Source organism: Sylvia atricapilla, chromosome 12 (genome assembly GCF_009819655.1).
Source record: "Sylvia atricapilla isolate bSylAtr1 chromosome 12, bSylAtr1.pri, whole genome shotgun sequence".
Lineage (NCBI taxonomy): Eukaryota > Metazoa > Chordata > Aves > Passeriformes > Sylviidae > Sylvia > Sylvia atricapilla.
The window spans coordinates 1,973,540-1,997,323 of record NC_089151.1 but is presented as its reverse complement, the minus strand read 5'-3'; the positions used below and the strand labels follow the sequence as shown (position 1 = coordinate 1,997,323).

At 44.3% G+C, this 23,784-nt stretch overlaps 1 protein-coding gene across 2 annotated transcripts in view; it reads left to right on the top strand.

Moving 5' to 3' along the window:
- The first annotated feature begins 1,625 nt into the window (after nucleotides 1-1,625).
- Nucleotides 1,626-23,784, top strand: part of BANP (BTG3 associated nuclear protein) — a 114,489-nt gene continuing 92,330 nt past the window's right edge. For both annotated transcript variants that reach the window (XM_066327464.1, XM_066327463.1), the window contains exons 1-4: nucleotides 1,626-1,709; nucleotides 12,144-12,285; nucleotides 13,123-13,217; nucleotides 14,402-14,601. In XM_066327464.1, coding sequence (XP_066183561.1) covers nucleotides 12,216-12,285; nucleotides 13,123-13,217; nucleotides 14,402-14,601 — 365 coding nt within the window. In that variant the 5' untranslated portion in view covers nucleotides 1,626-1,709; nucleotides 12,144-12,215. The remainder of the gene's footprint in view (nucleotides 1,710-12,143; nucleotides 12,286-13,122; nucleotides 13,218-14,401; nucleotides 14,602-23,784) is intronic.

Sequence of the window (23,784 nt, the reverse complement as noted above, 5' to 3'; positions counted from 1 at the left end):
ACCAGCAGGTGGAACACGGGTATTGGTATCCCTGTTTTTCCACCTGGGACCTGCAATTGCTTGAGTCCACCAGAAACTCCTTTAGCAAAGCTGTGGCAGGGACAAATGGGTGCAGCAAAGCGTGAAATAATCCGGTGTGAAAAGTCAGATTCTAAGTAGTTTAACCTTTGAACTGCCTAATCTGCTGGTGAAGGGGGAGAACAGGGTAAATAAATCAACAGGCTCAGCTGAGCGCTTCCAAACCTGCATCAGGCAGAAATTTCCCAACACACCGGGGCTGCAGGTGCCTGCAGAACCACTGACAGCTGAACCACGGTGGGTTCTGACACGACACTGCAGAACCCCATAAAGCATCTTATTCAGCAATGTATATTTATCTCATTGAAGGAATATTTTCATGCAGGTGCCTTCAGAACCACTTAGAGCTGAACCAAAGTGGATTCTGACGTGCCACTGCAGAACCACCATTAAGCATTTTATTTAGCAATGTTGATTTATCTCATTGAAGGACTATTTTCATGCAGAAGCCTGAAGCCAGAGGGCGACGCTGAAGCTGAAGTGTGGTTGGTTTTTATTGGGCAACACTGTGCTATATAAAGGCATAAAATCTTCTCATCTTTGTCCTGTTTCAGAGCCGTTTGCACACACTTCCTCCGCGCTTCTTTTTCGGGTTTTTTGGGGGTATTTTTATCATCTCCAGCAGGTTCACGGCGCGTTCCCACCTTGTTCTCCTGTTCTCCCGGTGACAGAGGAGCGAGGATGAGGAGCTCAAGGACAAAATTCCCACTTGCTGCTCAGCTGTGCTCCGGGCACGGTGACATTTCTCTCCTCAACACGACAAGTGACATCCAGCTCATCCCAGCTCCGCGCCCAGGAGCTGCCAGAGGGGGAGGAATCCGATGGAAGGAGAGGAGAGAATGGGAAAGGTGTGAATGATTTTGGAGGTGCAGATTCATGTTTAATCTGCTGGATGACGGCTCTGCTGCAGGAGTGCTCCAAGACACACATGGAGGGGCTGGAGCGTGTCCAGGGCAGGGAATGGAGCTGGGAAGGGGCTGGAGAATCCTGAGGGAGCTGGAAAGGGGCTGAGCCTGGAGAAAAGGAGCTCAGGGGGGACCTTGTGGCTCTGCACAATCCCTGACAGGAGGGGACAGCCAGAGGGGTCTGCTCCCAGGGAACAGGGACAGGAGCAGAGGGAACAGCCTCAGGCTGGGCCAGGGGAGGCTCAGGGCGGACAGCAGCAGGAATTTCCCCATGGAAATGGTGCTCAGGAACGGGAACTGCCCAGGGAGGGTTGGATCCCCATCCCTGGAGGTGTCCCAGGAACTCCTGGAGGTGACACTCAATGCTCTGGGGTGCGGACAAGGTGCGGATGGGTGCCAGGCGGGACAGGACGATTCCGGAGCCCTTTTCCACCCTCAAACATCCCGGGCTCCTGCGCTTCCCTGACTACACTTCCCGGCAGGCCCCGCGCCACCCGCGCGTACTACAGGTCCCGGCGTGCTCCTGCGGGGGCGCGCGCGCTGCCCTCTGGGACTCGTAGTCCGGTCCCCGCTGCGGCGCCTCGGCGGGGAAGGGCGGGGGCATCGCGCGCGCGGGCGCGGCGCATGCGCGGCGCGGGGCCCCGGGCCGGATCTCTCGCGAGGAAGGACGCCATTATCGCAGCCGCCGCACAAAACACCACGAGAACTCGGCGCCCGCCTCACACGGTAACGCGGCGCCCCGCGGGCGGGAGCCTCCGCTACGCGGCCACCCCCCCGGCCGCCCGCACGGCCCCGCACCGGCACAGCCGAGCACACGCCGCGCCCCCGCCGCGCTCCCGCCGGGCTCCCCGGGCCGCGAGCCGGCGGGGAGGGAGCGGCCGAGGCGGGGGGGGCCGCGAGCCCCTCTCCGCCTCTCCCCATCGCTCTCATGAGGGTCCCCCGTGATTCCGTATCGGGGACAAAGTCCTCCCCGTGAGGGTGCTGGCGCCCTGGCACGGCGTGCCCAGAGAAGCTGTGGCTGCCCCTGGATCCCTGGAAGCGTCCAAGGCCAGGCTGGACAGGGCTTGGAGCAGCAGCCTGGGCTGGTGGAAGGTGTCTGTGCCCGTGGCAGGGATGAGCTTTGGTGTGCCTTCCACCCAGAGGTTTGTCCCTTCCCCCGGAGCGGGGCTCGGTGTGCCGCTGCTGCCCCGGGAGGTGTCCGCAGGAGGATGCTGCGGGCTCGGGCGGGGACGGGAGCGCTGCTCCATCCCCTGCCCCGGTGCCGCAAAACACCCCGCTCTGTGCTCCCTGGGCGCCTCACAGGGTTCCCACATTCATCGCAGGGTCGGTGTTTTCTGCCCTCTTCATACCAGCCAGCTGTGTGACACAGAGTGCTTTAGATGGGATCCCGAGGAGGAATTGTTCCCTGTGCGGGTGCCGAGGCTGTGGCACAGGTTTCCCTGGAGCTGCCCCATCCCTGGCAGTATCCAAAGCCGGGCTGGACAGCGCTGGGAGCAGCCCGGGATGCTGGAAGGTGTCCCTGGCCGTGGCAGGGGGTGGAACGAGATAAGCTTTAAAGTCCCTTCCCATCCAAACTATTCCTGGATTTCTCTCAACACACTCGGTATATCCCTGTGCCCTTATTTCCTTATTTGCAATTCAAGTGTTGCCTCCTCCACCCTCTTTTTTTTTTTTTTTTTTAATTTTTTTTTTGTTTTGTTTTATTTTTAAATCCATCCACGGTGGCAAGTTGTGTACTTCACCAAATATAGTCATTTTATCCTGCAATGGCACGGATGGTTTATGGATCAGTTTATTTTTGGAGCTCCTCAGGGAAGAGTTTTTGAAGTAAACAAGGGTTATGAACAACTGAGAGGTTGCTTTGGTGGAAGCAGCTTTAAAATGGTCTTTTGGAGTGGTTTTTTGATACTTTCTTGCCTTTTGTGTGAGGTGACCTGAGGTGTGGTGCCCTGTCCCTACCAAGATTTCAAGAGGCAAACCTGACATTTGTATGACTTGAGATATTTCAACCAAGATTTTAAAATATCAAAGGAAAAAGTGTTTGAATTTTATAGCAGCGACTCTTGAGACAGAGGGTTTTCTCTTAGGAAGTATTAGATATGTAATTATATATATTTTAAATAGCTGTTTATAGAAATACACCAGAATAACAAGACTTTGGTTCTGAGCACCTTTTCCCATCTTTAAATGCAGGTAGTTCCATTTTCAATAATAGACGCTAGGAAGAAAGAATAATTAATTTATTGAGAGAATAAAAAGATGGAGGTTTGATTTAGGAAATATTCCATCTTCTCCAGAGGAGAAAAACATTTTATAACTTTGTCTTTTCAGTTTATCATCTCTTCTACAGCTGGGTTTTCTGTCTGAATCACCCAGCCATGGGAAAGTTCTGTGGTTCCAGACCAGGTGTTAATTAAGGTTCTTTTAAAGGACTAATTGATTAATAACATCCAGAGTAATTAAATAAAACCATTAAGGGCGTGGTGCTAATTAGCAATGCTCCTAGCTGCTCCAACAAATAAGTTTGGAAAAGGCTCCTTTCCTGCCTGTGCTGGTTTTAACATCCTTCTCCTGGAATTTTGGGCAATCAGGTGAAGAAAAATGAGCTTTTATCACAGCTCAGAGCTGCTGGTTCTGGATTTACCTTGCCTTGGGAAGGAGCTGTGGTGTCCCATGGGATTCACACCCAGGGAATTCCAGGGACAGGCTCCTCTTGGAGTTCTCCTCATGAGCTTTCCCCATAACTTGTAAAGTTTTTTAGGTGCAGGAACAACACACAGCTTTATTTTAGTCAGAATTCCAGGGTTTTCCTTTATTTTTTTGTCAGAATTCCAGGGTTTTCCTTTATTTTTTTGTCAGAATTCCAGGGTTTTCCTTTATTTTTTTGTCAGAATTCCAGGGTTTTCATCTCTTTCTTTGAAAGAACCCTGGAATTGGAATTTCTGGCATTGAGCCACTTGTAGGAGACAGGGCAAAGCCAGTGGTTGGAATTAGAACCACAAAATGTCTTTGTTTGCAGAACTTTGCCAATAAAATTTTGGTCACAGGTTGATCTCCTTTAGTTTGAGACCTGATATTTAGTTATTGGCAATTGAAATAATCTGATTTTCTGTTTTTATCCATACTCACTGAAAGGCTAATCATCACTTTTATTTTTTTTTTTCTCCCCTCCAAGTAAAATAAAAGGAATAAAATATCTTCACAGTCACATAAAACACTTGTTTCCTTGCAGGTTTAGGGTGTTTAAGGTGCTGGAAAATAGTGAATTTTGCAACCAGTTAGACTGAGAAAAATATACAAAAGCTTTAACTTCATCACACCCTCGGTACGTGGGACTTGAAATAAAATAATTTGTGGTGTTGTCTGTTGAGCAGAATCGTTTTATGTTCCTTCCTGTTTGTAACCCCTGCCTTAGAGCACTTAAAGGGAAAAAACATCTTCAGTTCAAACCTCAGAAAATCAGAGTTTTCTCATGGAGAAGAAGGGAGGGAATTGATGGCAGCAGGGGAGTTCCCTTTTCCATCCTTGATCCTCAGGTAGAAACAGGCCAACCTGATCCTCTCCAGCACCCTCTGAATTTAAGGTTTGGGGGGTTTAAAGCTAAATTTCGTTGGGTTTTTTTATTTTTGTTTTGGTTTTAACTGCAGGGAGGGGAGCTGCCAAGGCAGGCTCAGGTGGTGTAAAGGAAAACTCAAAATTTGGGGGTGAGATGGAGGGATCAGGCTCTGCTCCCAGGGAACAGGGACAGGAGCAGAGGGAACAGCCTCAGGCTGGGCCAGGGGAGGCTCAGGGCGGACAGCAGCAGGAATTTCCCCATGGAAATGGTGCTCAGGAACGGGAACTGCCCAGGGAGGGTTGGATCCCCATCCCTGGAGGTGTCCCAGGAATTCTGGAGGTGACACTCAATGCTCTGGGTGGGGACAAGGTGGGGACGGGGCACAGGGTGACCTCCCTGATCCCAGAGCTCTTTTCCATCCTAAATCATTCAGATTTTGAACAACTGCTCAGTTGATGTTTCCCTACTGAAATGATGCTCTTCATTTTTTTTTTTTTTTATTAATATTTTTGGCAAGAATTTGGAAACCCTGCTATCTCTCTGGTATAAAGCAGTGCTGAGGGCTGGTTTGGCCTCAAAAGTGGTTTCTTTTCCTTGATGCCTACAGCAGGAAAATCCATTAGAAAACTTTGGAGGGAGCAGGTTGTATTTGATGTTGGCTTTCCTGCCTTTTTTTTTTTTGGAGCAGCAGCCTGTGCCAACCCTGAGGGCTGTCCTTGTGTCCTCTGGAATTGCTGGATCAGAAACTTTTTCCAGTGTATTGAGGACCAGCAGTGCACATATTAGGGAAAAAAAAAAAAAAAAAAAAAAAAAAAGGGAAAAAACTGTAAATTATTATTATTATTATTCTCTTTTGTTGCTAAAGGGAAGCTTTAGCAACAGGCCAAGAGGGAATGAAGGAGGGCAGGGATAAGTGGGATATTGGGAATGAATTCCTGTGAGAGTGGAGAGCCCTGGCACAGAAAAGCTGTGGCTGCTCCATCCCTGGAAATGTCCAAGGCCAGGCTGGACACTGAGGCTTGGAGCAGCCTGGGATAGCGGAAAGTGGATAAAACTAATCCTGAAAGTTAGTTCTTTAAATCTCCTGGAGTGATGGAATACCCTGAGCTGGAAGGGCTCATCCAGTGCAGGACATTCCCGAAATGCCATCCGGGAGCTCTGGTATCCTCCCTGCGGAGCCCAAGCTCCCCTGGCAGTCCTGGCCGGAGTTCTGGAGCTGTTCCCGATAAAACCCCTCCATCTAGCGGCTGAGAACAGGACAACAGCGGGACAGACTCGGCTGCTCTCTGGCGTTTGCTGCTTTTCAGCAAAATTCTCCCGATTGTGCCCGTGGGGTGAATGAGCCCTGTCCGGAATAATCCCCCCAGGATACAGAATTCCAGCTCTGCCTTTGGGCTTGGAATCTGAAATCACATAAGATGTTTCCCCAGGAGTTAGGCTGCAGGAATTCCATGGGATTAGCTTGCTGTAAATTAAATTCAGATTTTTCTGTGTGTGTGTGTGCAAGCACCTGAAAGCCGAGTTGGGACACGTGTGAACGTTTCCTACCCGGCTCCTTGGGGAACAATTCCAGCCAGGCTTTGTGCAGGATCCACAGGGGAATTTAGGGCTGTAATTCCTGCTTTGTGTGACCACCCAGTGCCATTCCCTGTGCCCAGAACGCGTTCAGGACGCTGGGATAATTTATCTCACCATTCCTGGGTTGTTTGTTGGGTGTTGTGTTAGGATTGCTGCCAGCGTCTCGAAGAGTTGGGAAAAGACATCCAAGCAAAACAGTGCCTTGTGGAATGAAAGTAAAAAAAAAAAAAAAACACCTTAAAAAGCCAATATTCCCGAAAGCAAAACAAGAAACCAACAATAATAACGGGAGCTTTCGTGGTAATAGTTGAGAATTTCTGCCTCCCTGGGAGGTTTTTCTGCTCCAGAAAGTTTCCAGCTCCTTTATTCTTGGAGCAACTGTTTCCTTTTGTTTGCTTCCTATGTGAATTTTACCACTTGCACTAGAGTCCATCACCATAATATCTCTGTGAGGGATATTTATTTGATATATCCATCTCCAGACTGTTGTGGCTGGTGTCCTGGTTTTCCCAGATAGGGAATATTTCTGTCATTTTTTTGGGAAAATAGACATTTTTCCTGATCTTTGGCTGAATCCAAGCTGCTTGTCTACTATTACACTCATTTTTAAGCTGTTGAACTGCAATGTTTGTGTGGTTTTACTAAGAAATTTAATTGAAGCACAACCTTTTTCCTGGTCTTTTAAGGTGGATTGAGGATAAGGGTGAGAGCCAAACAGATGCTAAGAAAAATCATTCTCCTTTGTAGTTTTGGGTAGTTAAGAAGGAAGTGTCAATCCGATCTCTTCCTCCTAAAATGAGTTTTAATTCACGTTGTGATGGGCTGCAGAGAGCTGGGGCTCAAAGGAGGCTCTTGGATTTATTGAGCCCTGCATGCTGCTAAATTGTTGCTTTTTTCTTCTGTTTCACTTGCACTGGTGTGGCTTTTTTTGGGACTTGAGAATTAGTGCAGGAAGGCTCCATCCCAGCTGCCAACCAGAGGGATTTTATCACGGAGGAAAAAACCAGGCTTTGGGTTAGAAAATTGCTGCGAGTCACAAAAAAGAGACTGAAAAGGGAATTGTTGTGTCCTGAGCTTTGTAACTGCTGGGAATAACTTCATATATGGAATTATCCCAACATTCCAGTTGTGTGCTCCAGAGGTTGTCCCTCAGGACACTCCAGAGGTCTGGAGCTGTGCTCCAGAGGGGTTTGGAGCTTCCAGAGGGGGATTCTTCTCCCTGAAATCCTTCCATAGGGACAATCATAGGGCTGGATTTATTCCTGTCACTGGGCTGGGCTTTGTGTCCACCTGCTTTGGAAAACCTTCAGAAGTGTCACTAAATCAGAGTTTTTGTAGGATAAGGACTTTTAGCTCCAAAAAATGGGCTGCTGGGCTGAATTAATTAACTGAATTCATTAGAGGGGAATGGTTTTACGTGGATGGGGCAGGAAGAGATGGGATATTGGGAAGGAAAGAGGGTGAGGAGGCCCTGGGATGGAATTCCCAGAGAAGCTGTGGCTGCCCCTGGATCCCTGGAAGGGTCCAAGGCCAGGCTGGACAGGGCTTGGAGAACCTGGGATGGTTGGAGGTGTCCCTGGGGTGGAATGGGACAATCCTCAAGGTCCCTTCCCACCCAAACAATTCCATGATTCCTAATGTGGCTGCATAAAGATTTTTTTTTGGAAGGGAAATTCCCTATTTGAGAATTGCCTTTAATGGATTTAAAGGAAAAGTGGAACGAAGAAGAGGAAGACCATTTGAGGCTCTTGGCCTGGGCAGAGGGAAATGGCATTTTCCAGCTTTTCCCACACAAGCAGCGGGGAAAATTTGCCACAGTTGGAGTTTGAGGGGAAGTTTTTTTTCATTTATCAATAGCAGTGGGAAATGTCCAAGAGAGCTCAGCTGCTCCAGCCAGAGCAGTGCAATTCCACACTCCAGGCAGAGCTTTGGAATATGCTTTGATTTTTTTAAAAGATAATGTTTATCCTGGCTAATTAAAATGAGAGAGGAGATTTCTGGTTTGTGTGTGGCATTGGGTGGGTTTGGTGATCCACTTTGGAATGCTGCCCCATGACTTGGGGATGCCATCAGATATTGCAGTAAATAGCTTTGTTTACAAGGGACTGCTCAGAAGAATTATTTGGAATTAATGTTTTAAAATAGATTAATTAAATTACATTAAACTTGTGTGTGGAAAAGCTAATCTGGAATTCAGGTGAATTTAATTTAGTTGCTTACAAATATTAATTTACTTAATTAAACAAAGGCTGATTGAATTCCGCGTTAAGTGTATCAATTCTCAGTAAGAGTATTGGCAGAGATATTTGATGTAATTTATCTAATCAGCTTTAAATGTATTATCTTTAGTTGTCTGTGATGAGATTTTTTTTGAGTATTCCAATACTGGAGCCACTTCCAGGCAAGTGCTTATAGGGATGCTCAAGGATTTTTCCTCCTGGTTTTGAGGGAAAATGAGGTGATTTTTAGTTGTAGTTTCATTTATCCAGCAGGAGCAGGTGTCTGGTGGGATTATTGGATCAGAGGAACAAAGTGGGGTCTGCCCTGGGCTGGGGAAGGGGGGACAGTGACAGAGCTGCTCTGGTCATGGGCTGCAAGAGCTCTGAGGGGTTAGGAATGTTTGGGGAAACTGGGATTTCACAGGATTAGAGCTCTGGGATCACCCACGTGTGCCCCATGCCCACCCTGTCCCCACCTGGAGCTCCTGGGACACCCCCAGGGATGGAGATCCAACCCTCCCTGGGCAGTTCCAGTCCCTGAGCACCATTTCCATGGGGAAATTCCTGCTGCTGTCCGCCCTGAGCCTCCCCTGGCCCAGCCTGAGGCCGTTCCCTCTGCTCCTGTCCCTGTGCCCTGGGAGCAGAGCCCAAAGGCTGTCCCCTCCTGTCAGGGATTGTGCAGAGCCACAAGGTCCCCCCTGAGCTCCTTTTCTCCAGGCTCAGCCCCTTTCCAGCTCCCTCAGGATTCTCCAGCCCCTTCCCAGCTCCATTCCCTGCCCTGGACACGCTCCAGCCCCTCCATGTGTGTCTTGGAGAGCTCCAGGTGTGACCTCAGGTGACAATCCCTGCCCTGGGGCTGTGGCCATGCCAGGCCTGGTGCCAGCCAGGTGCCAGCAGCCTCTTGCCCACCTGGGCACACCTGGGCACACCTGGGCTCCTGTTCAGCCACTGTCCCCAACGTCCCCATCCCCTGGAGCTCCAGGGCTTGTTGTGTCCCTGTGGAACCTCCTGGATCCAGCCTGTCCCTTTGGAGGTATCTGGGGATTGGAGGGGGAGCAAATCCCTCCAGGACACACCAGAACCTGTTCCTCTCTTCAGGAGTTGGAGCAGCCCCTGGAATTCTCTGGGAGAATCCATAAATCCAGCATAGATCCCCCAAAGCCCTGGGCTGGAGCTGGTGTGAGCCTGGCTGGCCAGGAGCTCCTTTAATGGAATATTTGCCACTGCTTGGTAGGACCTTCATCCCCATCCCCTTCTCCAGAAAGGGGCAAAGTGACCGTAAAATATTCCAAATTGAGCAGAAAATATGATCCAACTTCCACTTGCTGCTTGGGGGAGGAGAAATGGGCACGTTCCTTGGCCCTGCTGTGGTTTATCCCCAACCTCCTGGCTTTCTGTTAATATTTCTTTTTTTTTTTCTAACTTAAATTTTGTTCCTGGGAATAGTTCAGCACTGGTGGCTCGATGCCAATGTACATAGCCTTAATTTAGATTTAATGGGGACTAGAGTTTCAGACAGGAGGTGGAAATTAGGGGAAAAAAAAAAAAAAGGGGGAATATAAAGCAAATTTCAAGAAAAAGAGTGTTTTACGTGAGGAAATGCTGGTAAATCCTTCGCCAAGTAAAGTACATGGAAACTGTAATGGCAAAGTTATTCTGAATTTGTTGACTGAAGCTTGTTGAAGCTGATAAACTCCTCTAAAACTCTCTCATCCTGTTCAGTTTTATCAGGCTTTTCCCCTTGGTTCTGGAAGCAAGGTCAGCCCACTGGTAAAATGTACTGTTCCAAATGGAAATGGTGAATTTGGAAGAGGGACACTTCATTCCAGGTGTGATAACTGCAGTGGCTGCAGCTTTCCAAATCCCCAGGGCTGATAACAAATTTATTTGTTCTCCCCTTTAATACAGGATGGCAGCAGGAGGGAGTTCTGTCCTGGCTTTGAAAAGGCAGAATTGTGGCTGATTCCTTCCCAGTTGTGTCTGCCTTAGTGAAATGGGAATAAAATGAGTTTAAATGGCAATAAATACTGACGTTATGAGCACACATTTCTCTGTGGGTGTTGTAGCTGCTCTGCCAGGTGAAGGTTGTGCCCTTGTTTCAAGGCTCTGGGACAGAATATTTGGGGATTCCTGAGGTGAAGTTGAACACTTTCAGCCTGTGGCCCCTGAGAGTTGGACAGTGAGTGTTGGAAATGGGAAATGATTTGCAGAAAGGTTGAATTTAGTGGGTTTTTTTAAATTTAATTTTGAAGGCACACAGTGGCATCTTTGGGTTGTCTGTGCAGGGCCAGGAGTGATCCACATGGATCCCTTCAAATTCATGAGGTTTTCTGCTAAATATGCAAAGTATTAAAGTGAATTAATACAAAATTACTGCAATTCCTTCAGAGGAGAAATTTGCAGCTCTGAGTGGTTCCAGTGCAACACATGCAGCATCAGTGAGCCCTGTAAACAACCAAACGAATTTCAGTGTAAATAACAAGCTTTTTAACAGTTGGGGTTTGTTCTAATTTGGCCTTTTTTTGGTGCTTGGGGTGATGGACGTGTCCCCTAAAGGCAAGGACAGGGCTGTCCCTGCTCCAGACCGTGTGTGACACGATGGAACAGCCAAGCACAGCCCCTTCCTTCTGCTCAGCCTTCAGGACTTCTCAGAAATGGCAAATTTCCCTTGCCAAAATGGCATCCACAACCACGGAAAGGACTGCCAGGGTTTTTATTTTTTATTTTTTTTTTGGGCTTGCTGCCACCCTCTGTGCTGGCCCAAAAAGTTCTTTCACCAGGAGCAGAATTTCGAGTGACTCAGTGCTGGCAGTGCTGGTATTTTGAGTAAACAGTTTGGAGATTCTCCTCAGAATCCTTCTCTAGGTTGTGTTGCTCTCCTAAAACATTTATTAAACATTAAAACTCTTGTGTCTGGCTTAATGGATTTCTTGGGTTCAAATAGAAGAGGGGAAAAAAAAAATCATTGTGCGTGGTTGGATTTGATCCCGTGTCAGTGTTGAGTTGGATTTGTTTCCATGTCAGTGTTAATGGGTGAATTATCATTTCCATCAGTAAATCTTCATTTATCTCGCCAGAGTTTTGAAATCCAGGTTAAAAAAAGGAAGAAAAAAAAATAAAACCCCACTGATCTCTTGGTATTCTTTGTCCAGCCTTTTGTAAACTTCTGGGAGAAAGCACAGCTAGGAGAGATTGCAGTGATTTTATTTCAGTTGTACAGGTTGAAGGTTTCTCTTAAAACACAAATAAATAACCTGGATAGAGAATTCCTGGATAGAATTCCCCTCTAATGAATTTAGTTAATGAATTTAGAGAATTCCAGGGGAACAAGGCTGAGAAATATTTTGACTTTAAGATCAGGACTGCATCCTGAAAATGTTTTCATCGGAGCTGAGCTGTAGAAAACCCAGAGAAATTCATCCTGAAGAAGAAAGTCAAGTTTTGCTTTGGTTCTGAGAAGATGTGAGGAAACTCCTTGTTCTCACTGAGTTTAGGAAGATTTTTAGAAGCCTGTTAATTCAGAATTTGTAGCTCTTGCACATCTGGTGTGGCTTGGAGCTTCATGAGCCTGAAAGTTCTCCTTATCCCTTGGGAATGTGCAAGGGAAAAAATGGAAACCCTGAGTTCCTGTCTCAGCCCTGGGGCAGGAAGATTTCCTCCTGGAAAACGTGGATTATCCCTTTGTAGCTTGGTCATTTCTCTGAGAACTGAATCTTTTTCTGGGAGGAGACTGAAAAATGCAGGTGGTGCTGATGCTGTGTGCAATGTGTCACCAATGTTAACCCTGTCCTTGCTGCTGTGTTGCAGGGGTGCATGCCTGGGCCAGCTCCTGCCCTGGGAGCTGCAGTGGTGCCTGAGGGGTTTGGCTGCAGGTTCTGAATGATGTCAGAGCAGGATTTGGCCGACGTGGTTCAGATCGCTGTCGAGGACCTGACCCCGGATAATCCAGGTAGGGAGAGATTTCCAGCAGTGCCCATGGACTGGAAATCACTGCTGGGCTTTTCTTTGAACTACAAACCAGGGTTTTATTCCAAAAGGTGCTTTTGAAGCCCATTTCTCATGTTTTCTGTCGCTTCGCTTGTGCCTCTCCAAACCCTTTAGATCAGATTATTTTATTTATTTCACTTTTTCTCTTCAAGGCTTTATCACCTGTTTGTTTTTTGTGCAGGGGTAGACTAACCCCCAAAACAACGAGATACTCCTGCAGCCTTGTTTTTCTCCATGATTTAGGCTTTTCCTCCAATGGGAACTGTCCCCCATCCATTAGGAATTGTTTTATGTGTAAGATAGTTTATCCCATCCATTATTAAAATTCTTTGGACAGTACAATTGAAAACCACTTATGAAAGCAGCTATTTGGCTATCACTTGCTCAGAAATTGACTTCCTAAGTGAAAATATATTGAGATGTTGGTCCTCTGTGGCCATTGCAGGTTAATGACTGAAAGAACAGTAATGGAAATGGGAGACACAGGCCAAAAATCTGCTTTTCTGGTACAAAATGGAAAAGTTACCTCAGGAATGGTCCCAAAGAGCTGGAGGAGAAGCTGGGACCTGCCAGTCCCTGAAAAGTCTTTGCTCAGCTTGGCAGAGGAACTCAAACCTGGTCCCATCACCACTGTCAGATACTTGAGAGAAACCAAATGTCACATAAAGAACACATTAAATATCTTAATTAAATTTACGTGCTTTTGTTTTCTCCACTGAGTGTGTTTTTGATTTGAACTTTGTCCTCTGGGGTTCTAAACTCTGGCAATGCTTTTTTTTTTTTTTTTTCCCCTTTGCAGTTGTGTTGGAGAACCATGAGGTGGCAGATGATGATGTGGAACCTGCCCTGAAACGTCAGAGGATAGAAATCAACTGCCAGGATCCCTCTATTAAGGTTATTTAATGGTTTTATTTCTGATGCCAATTAAGTTTAGGGCATTTAAGTTATTACAAGAATGTTAAATAAACTGTTCATACCTAATACTGGAATTATTCTTGTGGGTACTTGTGGATTTTTAGGCATAATTTTAAAAATCTGGATAATTGCCTAATTTACCAGCGTAGAATTAGTAGCAAAAATTTCAGATGCAATATAAAATATCAGCAGAATTAATTCCACTGACCCAAAACACGAATATTGGAACATTTTTTGATGAAGAAAATGAATTTGACCACACAAATGAACTTGAGGATGTATTTGTGTTACAATTTTTAGCATGTTTGAAGTTATTATTTGAAGCTAGCAGCATTTTCCTGATAGTTAATTCATGTTTAATTCTGGCTCAGGAGCTCAGAAGTCACCCTGCTGTTCTCACTGCTGTGATTTAGGGTTGGATTTTGCCCTGGAGTGTGAGAACCTGATGAGTATTTTAGTGCCACAGCCACTGTCCTGTGTAATTCTGTGTTTTTGGAGCTCTGTGAAGGAGGAGTTTGGGGTGCTCAGTGGCTGCAGGGCCACAAGATGGCACAGCTGCTGTTTGCAAAGCACTGAGAGTGCAGCTCTTCCCTCTCTAATGGCCTGTTTTCCCAGGAGAACCCCAGTGGAATATGCTTTCTTTTCAGAAAGATTGCTTAGCAAAACAGATTTTATTTATTTGCTTTTCTTGATTTGCAGTTCAGCAGGAAGCTGAAGTGAGTGGCATTAATTGTCTCTGAGATTTTTTCTGTTGATACAATTTCCACTGCAATTTATCCATTTGGGCAGGAAAAAAAAAAAAAAAAAAGCCTTGCTGACTTTATCCAGGAGGATGCATCCAGAGATTTATAATCCTTTTGTTTTCACATGTGGACTGGAAGGCTTTGGCAAGTCATTAGAAATGATTTTGCAGCGGATGAAATCATCCTGACAAAGTGCTTAGGTGAAAATGGCTTTGGCCGGGCTGCTTTTGGCTCCCAAATAAAGCTCTGGAAGGATCTGAGCCTGCTGAAACGCTCCTGGATGTCATCAGGGGTGGATTTTGTCACTAGACAGGCTGTGAGTTCCTTTAGGGCTGGTTCCCAGTCACGTTTCTCCGGAGCTTCCTTCGGAGCGGGATAAACTCCAAACGTTTCATGTGGGTTTTTTTTCTCCTTCCCCAGTCTTTCCTGTATTCCATCAACCAGACCATATGCCTGAGGCTGGACAGCATCGAGGCCAAGCTGCTGGCACTGGAAGCCACCTGCAAATCCCTGGAGGAGAAGCTGGACCTGGTGATGAACAAGCAGCACAGCCCCATCCAGGTGCCCATGGTGGCCGGGTCCCCGCTGGGCGCCACCCAGACCTGCAATAAAGTCCGCTGGTAAGGACACAGCCCTGCCCTAAAAACCTCCCCAAATCCAGGGTCTGGGCATCTCCTTCTCTCTGCACAGCTGGCAGGAGGCTGCTGGTGGAGGTAGAATTCATTTCTCTCCTCGAAGGTCATTTTTTGTAGCAGGTTTGTGGTGTTACTCAGAAGCGGATGCTGGTCCAGGGGCAGTTTGCAGCTCTGCCCACATTTCATCCTGACTTAAACCAGACTCTTCATCTATCCCCTGGAAAAGCCTCAGCAGCTCTTCCAGACAGGTTTTTGAGACTTGCTTTGCTTTTATTTATAGCTGTTTTGACTTAATGAGTTCATCATCATTCTAATTGCTTCTCATTTTACTTCTCTTCACCAGAAACACAATGGGCTGTGTTTTATGAGCTTGTTTGCTAAAGAGTCCTAGAAAAAAAATCTCTCTGCTTATTTTGGAGTTAGAAGCTGGAGATGGAAAATCTGTTGAATAATCTAATGCACTTTGCTGAAAGAGCAGGCTTGTCCTGCAGTCCCTTTGTGTCTCACTCTCCTAATGTGGTTTTAAATACCTAAATCTTGATGTGTTCTGTCATCTTATCATCGGGGTGATCCCAGCCAGAGAAATCTGCTTAACAAAAGACTCTTTTCTTCAACACTTCTTCCTCTTTTTTCATATTTTTTATAGCTGGAGAACACTTCATACTTCTCTTAAGTATCTGCTTTTGATTCTCCATTACAAAGGTGTGCAGACATTTAATTTTTCTTTCAAGCAGGTGCTGTGTCTGCTTTAACCTCTGCTTTTGAGGGCTTCATACACTGAAAAGATGAATTATGGCTGAGTTGTGTAACAACAGAAACAAAGTACATGGAATAAGGACCTGGATCATAGGGGAAGTAACCAGAGTTTTACACCAGGGTTTTTGCTAAATACTCTTCTCTCAATAATTGTTTCTTCAAGAATCTTCTTGAAATCTGGGCTGATTTTTTTTTCTTGTCATTAATTTAGAGATCTTTAAGTTCTTGTGCACGAGCTGAACTTTTTACTGTGCTTTGTGCACAAAAGGCTTCAGAAACCTTTTCAGGAACCCATGGCCCCTTTGGGACCCTATTAACTCGTGCTCAGTGAATGCCTTCCTCTGTAAATTGTACCATTTTGAGTTTCTGAAGGGATTTGTCAGACCTGAGCTGCTTGGTTTGGTTTGGTTTGTTTTTAAATCTCTGCACCCATCAGAAATCTGTCCTGGCTGTTGATGGTGCTTCATCTTTTGGTTTGGGTTACAATTTTTTGCTGACAGCTCCTCAGCCAGCCTGACCATCATTCAGACAGAAGTCTTGAAGACAGCAGGAATCTCTGCCCCTAATATTTGTTGCTGTTGGTCTGAAGTTGCACATTATCAAAGGTGTGATGCCAGGAGAGCACTGAGGGCTTTTTGTTCTGGAGCAGACTGTGGCCTGTGGGACTCGAGAGAAAATAGGGCTGGATGTGTTTAATTTGGCACTGGGGACCTTCCAGTTGCACAGGGCCAGAATGTTTCCCTGAATTCCCTGTCTTTCATCCATAAAGCCCTTTATCTCTTGTCGATTGTTTCCAATTAAAGCTGTTCCATTGTACCAGCTCTGTGTCCTTCCCTTTCCCCCATCCATCACAGAAGGCAGAGCTTCCCAAAAGGTTGGGATAGGGATTCTCAGATGGGATTCTCCAGCCTCCTTCTCCTCCTCCTGCCACCAAACTCAGGCTGGCTTTGGCTGCTCTAAGCCAAAGCTGTGGGTGCTGCTTTCCAGGAGAGCAGCTCTTGGAAAAGAATGGGAATAAATCCAGTAAATCCTTGGGGATCCTGGCTGAGAATTGGGCCTGTGGGAATCCCTGAGGATGAGGGGCTGGCCATGATTCTGCCCCTGAGGTGAGACCCCAGCACAGGGAGGAGCTGGAGCTGCAGGGGAGAGTCCAGAGGAGGATGGTCCCAGGGATGGAGCAGCTCTGCTGGGAGGAAAACCAGGGAGAGAGCTGGGATTAGTCACCTGGAGAAGCTTCAGGGTGGTTTTATTGCAGCTTTCCAGGACCTGAAAGAGCCAATGAGAGGGATTTTAGACAAGGGATGGAGGGACAGGACACAGGGAATGGCTGCCACTGCCAGAGAGTGGATTTAGATGGATATTGGGAAGGAATTCCTCCCTGACACAGATTCCCAGAGAAGCTGTGGCTGCCCCTGGATTCCCTGGAGTTGTCCAAGGCCAGGCTGGAGGTGTTCAGATGTAAATGGAGAAAATCCAGTGGTAAATGGAGCTCAGGGATTTTCCTGGACACATTTTTTTTTTTTTTGCTGCAGGTGAAATACAGACCACAAACACCTTGTTGTGTTCCATATGCATTGGTGGCTAATTGATAACAAGTACAGAGATAAAAACGTTTATATTTTTGTCTTTAATGAGGGTGGGACAGTAAAATGGAACTGTAGATTAATTGCACTCAGTTAATGAGCCCAAATCCATCCTGGTGTCCTTGACCAAAACTCGTTGGGGGTTGAACATTTGTGTTAATTCAGAAGTTCCTCAGCTGCAGGTTTGTAGCAGATGGGATGTTTGAATTTGCTGTATTTTCGTAGGTGTGGCTCATTAAAATGTTTGGTTTGCCATTACATTTAATCAGCAAAACAATTTAATTGAGTTTGGAGAATGAGACTTGTCCACCCACTCTGCAATCTGCCATTTGGCAAAACCTCCTGGCTCCACATCCCCCAAATTCTGTGTTTCTGCTGATTGTTTCCTTGTTTACAACTGGCTTTGGGGTCAAATAATGCAAAACTGAGACTTGAGATGATTTAAAATGAGGTTGTAAAGCAGAGAATGTGGTGTGGAATGAATTCTGGGGGGGGACTGTTATAGATTTAGCAAAAATGTTGCTGCTCCTGCATAAAACCTTTAGGAAAACAAACAAACCTGAAGAAATATAAGCAGGGTATCGCTGCATAAACCCTAAAACAACCAGAATTCTATTGTTTAAATTTATATATATCCATATATTTATTTCTTCTGTGAGTTACAAACTGCTTGGCCAACTTAATTGCATTTTTATCAGGAGGATTTTTTTACAGATTATAATAAACTATCCCACTATGCTAATCCAGACTTTTAGAAGGAATAATAATTCCTCAGCCCTTATCAGTGAGCAGTGGCTGCTGAGCCTCTTCCCTGTGCTCACTGCACTTGATATTATAACTCATTAGGGGATGTAAACCACTTTATATCCTTTTATTTCACTCGGTGATAAATAAATTAACATTGTGAACCTGCAGGATTTTTGCTGGTTTTAACTCAATTGAAGAGCTAATTGTTCCTTCTTGGAATTGCTTCTGAAAACCCTGAAGTTGCAGGAAGATTTTAATTTGGAAACAAAGCATGGCTTGAGGAGCAGAGGATCACACAAGGGTGAAGGGTTTCTTTTCAAGGTGCAGGTCTGTGAATCAGCCTGAGCTCATACACTGAATTCCAGTGGAAAAGTTCTATTTTCCATGGAAAAACATTTCCCTGGAAGCAGGGAAGAAAAGCAACTCAGTAGTGGCTGGGGGTGAGAGGGAGTCAGATACAGAGTCAGAAATTCGAGGTGAGTTCCCCAGGTTTCCAGGAATTCTGTCATTCTGCATCAATCCAGGTTTATTTATCCTTTATTTATCCTTTCCTGAGGCCTCAGGCAGCAGCAAATGTGCAAAAGTGAATTCTGGGAGGCCTGGCCACCACCACAACGGGACTTTTGTCCCTCTGGGATCGATGAATTCCCAACTTTTCCCTTTCTGTCAGCAGCCTCTGGCACGAGAGCAAACATTGATTTGAATTTCCCAGTTTTAAGGTCATGGCTGGGGATTCTGGGGCTGTTTTCCTGAAGGACTGGGGAGAAAGGGGCTGCAGGAAAAATGGCACAAATTATTTGGGATCTGTTCTCACCACCTTCATTTTGGTGACACTCTCAGCTGAGGGACAGAGTCAATGTTGACAATGAAAAAAACCCCATCATTACCACTTCATGAATGAAAAAATCCTGTTTAGAATCACAAGATTTTTTTAAAGAGCACTGAGGAAGTGCAAGCAAAATTTGGATGGTTTTTGAGCACAATAATTTGGTAAAGTGAAATTTCAGTTAAGGGGGTGAGAATCTGAGACTATTCATGCTTTGGAATAAGTGATGAAAAACTCAAATTCCTTCTTGAGGTGTAGTGGAGAAGTTTCTCTGAAAATGACAGTCCTGTCCTGCATTCAAAAATGGAGTTTATAAACAGAACAAATGAAATAAAAGCATTATTAGATTATCTGTCAACTCCTCTTTCATTATCCAGAGTTCTGTTGTTCCTTTGGCTGTGGGGAAAAAAAAAAAAAAACCAAAAAAACCTCCCAAAACTTGACATCTTTAATTCCTTGGAAAACATGACAGTGCTTTCCAAAATCTCCTAATTTGTCACAAAACTTGTCAGGTTTTAATTTTATTTTACCTTCCTGGCCACGTGGATGTCACGGGGAAAATTTCTGTGATCTCTTCTATTTATCAGCAACACAAATCGACCTCAAAAATAAGAGCTGGGATTTAATTAATTCCAAATTGCCCCAGGATTAGGAGGAAGTGGCACCTTGCATGAAACAGCTCCTACAGCAGAATTCTTGTGGAATTTCACATTCCAGGAGCGTTGCACTGGGATATTGGGGAGCCAAGTGCCCAGGAATTCGTTCCTAAATTGGGAAGCAACATCTGACTTTTGCAGCATTTGAAGGGAGAGGGAAAAGGGAAAGGTCAGTTATGGAATTCAAGCAACAATTTAACATCATCCTTTGTTTTGGACAGTTCAGTAATTCCTGCATGGAATTAATTTAGAAAACTTTTCAGACTGACCAAGGTTTGAACTGTGGATTCCTTCTCCCCCTGCTGCAATTTTTTTCTAAAGTTAATGGTTTCTGATGAAATATCATTTCTGAGAGTCCAATAATTCAAGGGAGAGCTGAGCAAGTAGCAGCTGATGATTTAGGGCTGAGAGAAGGATGGAAAAAGTGTGGTTTGGATCTTTTTAATTGCGGTGGTGCTGTTTCAAATGTGCCTGTCAGGCTTCAAACACCAAAAGGAACTTTTACAAAGGGGTGGTTTTGAATTCTTAAAGAGAATTTACACTGAAAATCAGATTTTAGGTGAAAAAAAGCTCCTTCAAGTTTTAGACAAAGGTTTCAGGTGTGATATTTCAGGGTTTTTTTTGCTAGGAAATGGTGCATTTTTCCCTGTTAACTGAGCTCAGGATAAATGTGAAATGCTTTAATTTGGGAAGTTTGCAGGATTCCTGTTCACTCTCAGCCACGTGTGGATAAACAGTTAGTTTATTCCCACTCAGCTGAAACACTTGCTTTGGGTCAGAGACCTCAGGGAATCCTTCTAGTTCCATTGACAATCAACATCCTTTAATTGTGAGGGTTTCTGGGAAGGGGAAAAAAGAAGAGGAATCCATGAGAATCAAACAGGATTTGGGTTCAGACACAGATCAGGGGGGACATTTACTGCTCTAATTACTGCCTAAGAACATTTAAAATTAATTGTAACATATTAAAATGTGGGTGAAGCTCCTCCTTTGCCAAATCCCATGGATGAGGTGAATTCCAGGGAAAGCAGAACATTTAATTCCCTGGCTCCATGAGCACAGCCAGCTCTTCCAGGGAGGAATGGAAAGGTGAAGGATGTGGGATTTGGTTCCATTTGGGCTCAAGCTTTGCTTTTTGCCTAAAGAAACAATTAAAAAAAATGGTTGTCTTTAATAAAAGGAGGCAAGTTTTTACCTCATGGATGCTGAAAAACAGGATAATGTTTTGTGAAACTCTAAAAATCTTGATGTGTGTGAAGCAGAGCTCTGGGCTGTGGAAGGCTGTGTTACACACAATATATTTAATTTATTGAGCAGCCAATAAACAGAAGGGGGCAGAAAAGCTTTATTTATTCTTTTAGGTTCCAGCCTGACAGAATTTAAATATTTTCAATGGTGCAGTTGCTGGGAATTTGAAAATCCAGCAGTAAAACAGTCCTTGGAAACTTTTCCTGTAGGTTGTGGAGTTAATTCTGCCAGTGCAAGAAAATGAATGGGGAGCAGGTTATCAATTAGTGATTAAAGGATTTGGAAATGACAGGGGTTTAGGTGGTGTCCCAGGATAAATTTTTGTACCAGTTTAGAGCAGTTTAAAATACCAGTAAGTCTGTTTTTAAAAACTGCAAAACCATCCAGTCTTACTTCCAGAAATATTAAAAAAATTAGATACATATATATATATAATAATTGAAACATAGAGTCATTTAAAAGACACGAATTTGAGAAAGAAATAATTTATTTATTGGGATAAATATATTTTTAAAAAAAATAATTTAGTGGGGCTGGAGACCCCCAGTTTTACTCGAAGCAGGATGGAAAGGAGCAGCAGAGGGATTCCCAAGGATGAACCAGGAATTGCTGATCCTGAGGGACTTTTCCAACCTTTTGTGGCTGAGCTTGGAGCCCCTGGTCCATCTGCTTTCCTTGGCAGCAGCTCTGCCACTTCACTGCTGCATTTCCACCCCTGAAAACCCTTGGAATGTCTTTCCAAACAGCATTTCCCCCCTTTATTATTATTTTTTTTTTCTTTAAGAACTGTACATTTTTGCATATCTTCAGCTCCATCTCTTTGTTCCATGAGCAGGAAATCTGCTCCCAATAACTCCTGAAATTGTGTTTTTCCTAGCAAGGGAAGAGCAGGATTTCTTTAGGGTGCCCTCAAGGCATCTGGAAATTGGAGATTTAATCCTTAATTTCATTCCAGGCATCCTTGGAATGGCTGGAAAATGTTTGTGTTGTGGCAAGGGCACAGAGCTGGGAATTTGGGAATTTGTGAATTTTATTTACAAACCCCTCAGAAAAAACTCAGGGGTGTTTGCAGGAACCTGATATTGCATTCATTTCTTTTTTATTTTATTTATTTATTGTATTTATTTGTTACTTGGTGATCAGTGAGGCTTCACTTCCTCTAATTAACATCTTGAAATCGAATTTATTTTATTTTAATGCTGCCTCCTTCACCCCCAAGATTTTACTGCTTAAGCCATGTGAATTCCAACAAAATCAGACTTCTGCTGACACCAGAATTTGTCAGAAAATCACAAAATTTGTCAGGAAAACCGTCTCCAAGTAACTAATTTCATACTGAAGTATTCCAAGTCTTTACTCCTGCTTCAACCTGTGTTTTCTAAACATCCAGAATTTGGATTGGAATCGATAATTTCACTCCTGGAAAAGCTGCTGAGGGTCAGGGCAGCTCCCTCATTTCCCACTGAGCACAATCTCCACTTTGCTGCTCCTTATCTGCCTCAGGAAGTTAAGGCTCAAAGAAGGGTAATAACTGTAAATTTTCTTCCCAGACTGCCTGAAAAACAAGATATCTCTGCTGTTGGGGGTTTTTTTTATGAGTGCATTTATCTGCCAAAAGGGTGGGATTGACCTGGTGCTTACGCCGTGACCCGGGCCTTTTATTGGTTAGAATTAATAGTAAAAGGCTGATAATTAATGTAATTTCTAGCATTTTTCCATCTTGGTTATGTCCCACGTGGCCTGGATGGGTTTTTCCTCTGTTTCCCCCCTATTTTCCCCCATTTTTTTTTCTATTTTCTCCCCTATTTTTTTATATTTGATCTTTTTTTTTCCCTATTATTTCCATTTTTAAAAGTTTTTCCATTTTTTAAAGTTTTTTCCCTATTTTTTTCCTTCCAATTTTAAAAATATTTTTCTATCTTTTCTCTTTTTCCCTATTTTTTCCTAATTTTTTGCTATTTTTTGCTGCTTTTTTGCTATTTTTTTCTAATTTTGGAGGTGGTTTTTTCCCTGTTTTTCTTGCTATTCCTGGTTTTGTGTATTTCTTGAAAAAGTTCCTTGGACTCTGTGTCATCACACTTAATTTTTACAGTTTCAGCTTGCGTTCAAAAGGAGAGATTTTAAAATTTTGATGTGTTGGGTGTTTTTTTTTTTTTTTTTTTTTTTTTTTTTTTTTTTTTTTTTTTTTTTTGTGTGTGTGTGTGTGTGGGGTTTTTTTGTGGGTTTTTTTTTTTTTGTTGTTGTTTTTTTTAATTTTAAAATCATTTGTGTCCCCATCGAGGTGGTGGAAACAAGCTTGGCTTGGAAAATTTGTCAGGAGAATTTGGGGTCACCTGGGAGCAGTTGATGAACTCCTTGGAAATGGGTGTTGTCATTTTGGAATTTGGTTCTCCAAGTTGGGTTCAGCTTTTCTCAGAGCACAATAATCCCCAGGAGAGCTTAACAGCTTTGAAAATAGAATTAAAATTAAATTTAAAAAATGGAAAATTTAAAAAATGGAAAATAAACAGCTTTGAAAATCGAATTAAAATTAAAATTAAATTTAAAAAAAGGAAAAAACAGCTTTGAAAATCGGATTAAAATTAAAATTAATTTTAAAAAAAGCTTTGAAACTTGGATTAAAATTAAAATTAAATTTTTAAAAAAAGAAAAATTCAAAGGTGATAATTGATGTTTTCCTGCCTCCAGCCAACCAGAGGCTCGTCTGTAGGTAAAGATGGATTTTGTAACTTAGATTACAAGTTTTGTAATTGATTTGTCCTTACTTGCGTTGAAAATTCGATGTTGACCGTGTTCAAATAGTTTGGCTCAAGCCTCATTTGCTTTATCTTTTATTCCCAATTGCTGCCAGCCCTCCCAGCTCTCAGCTGCAGGGGTTTTTCCAGCTGTACCTGCTGTACTTTGGCTTGTCCTCTCCATCCTGGGGCTGTCCCTGGGATGTCTCCTCTGGCCCATGTCCAGAATCCAAAAAGAATTTTGAATCCTGCAAATGATGGATGAAACTGCTGCTTTTTTGGCTTTTTTTGGGGGATTTTTTTTGGCTGGGGCTGGACCATGAATTTGGGAATTTAAACCTGACTTGTTGAGGTGCTTGCTGGGGTGAACAGGCTGCTCATGGACAGGTTTGTCCTTTTTGGGGCATAAATCCAATGTCATTTCGTGGATTCTTTGCAAATTTGGGGGTTTGTTGCAGTGGGAGATCCTGAGTGGGTTTTCTCAGTCCTTTTTTTTTGGATGAGGATCCTTAACTGTGTGGGCAGCAGGCGAAGGAAGCAGGTGGCCATCAGGAGGAAGGAGCATTTTGACATTATCTCCCTAAATAATGATGAAAAGATGCAAAGAAGGGGCTGTT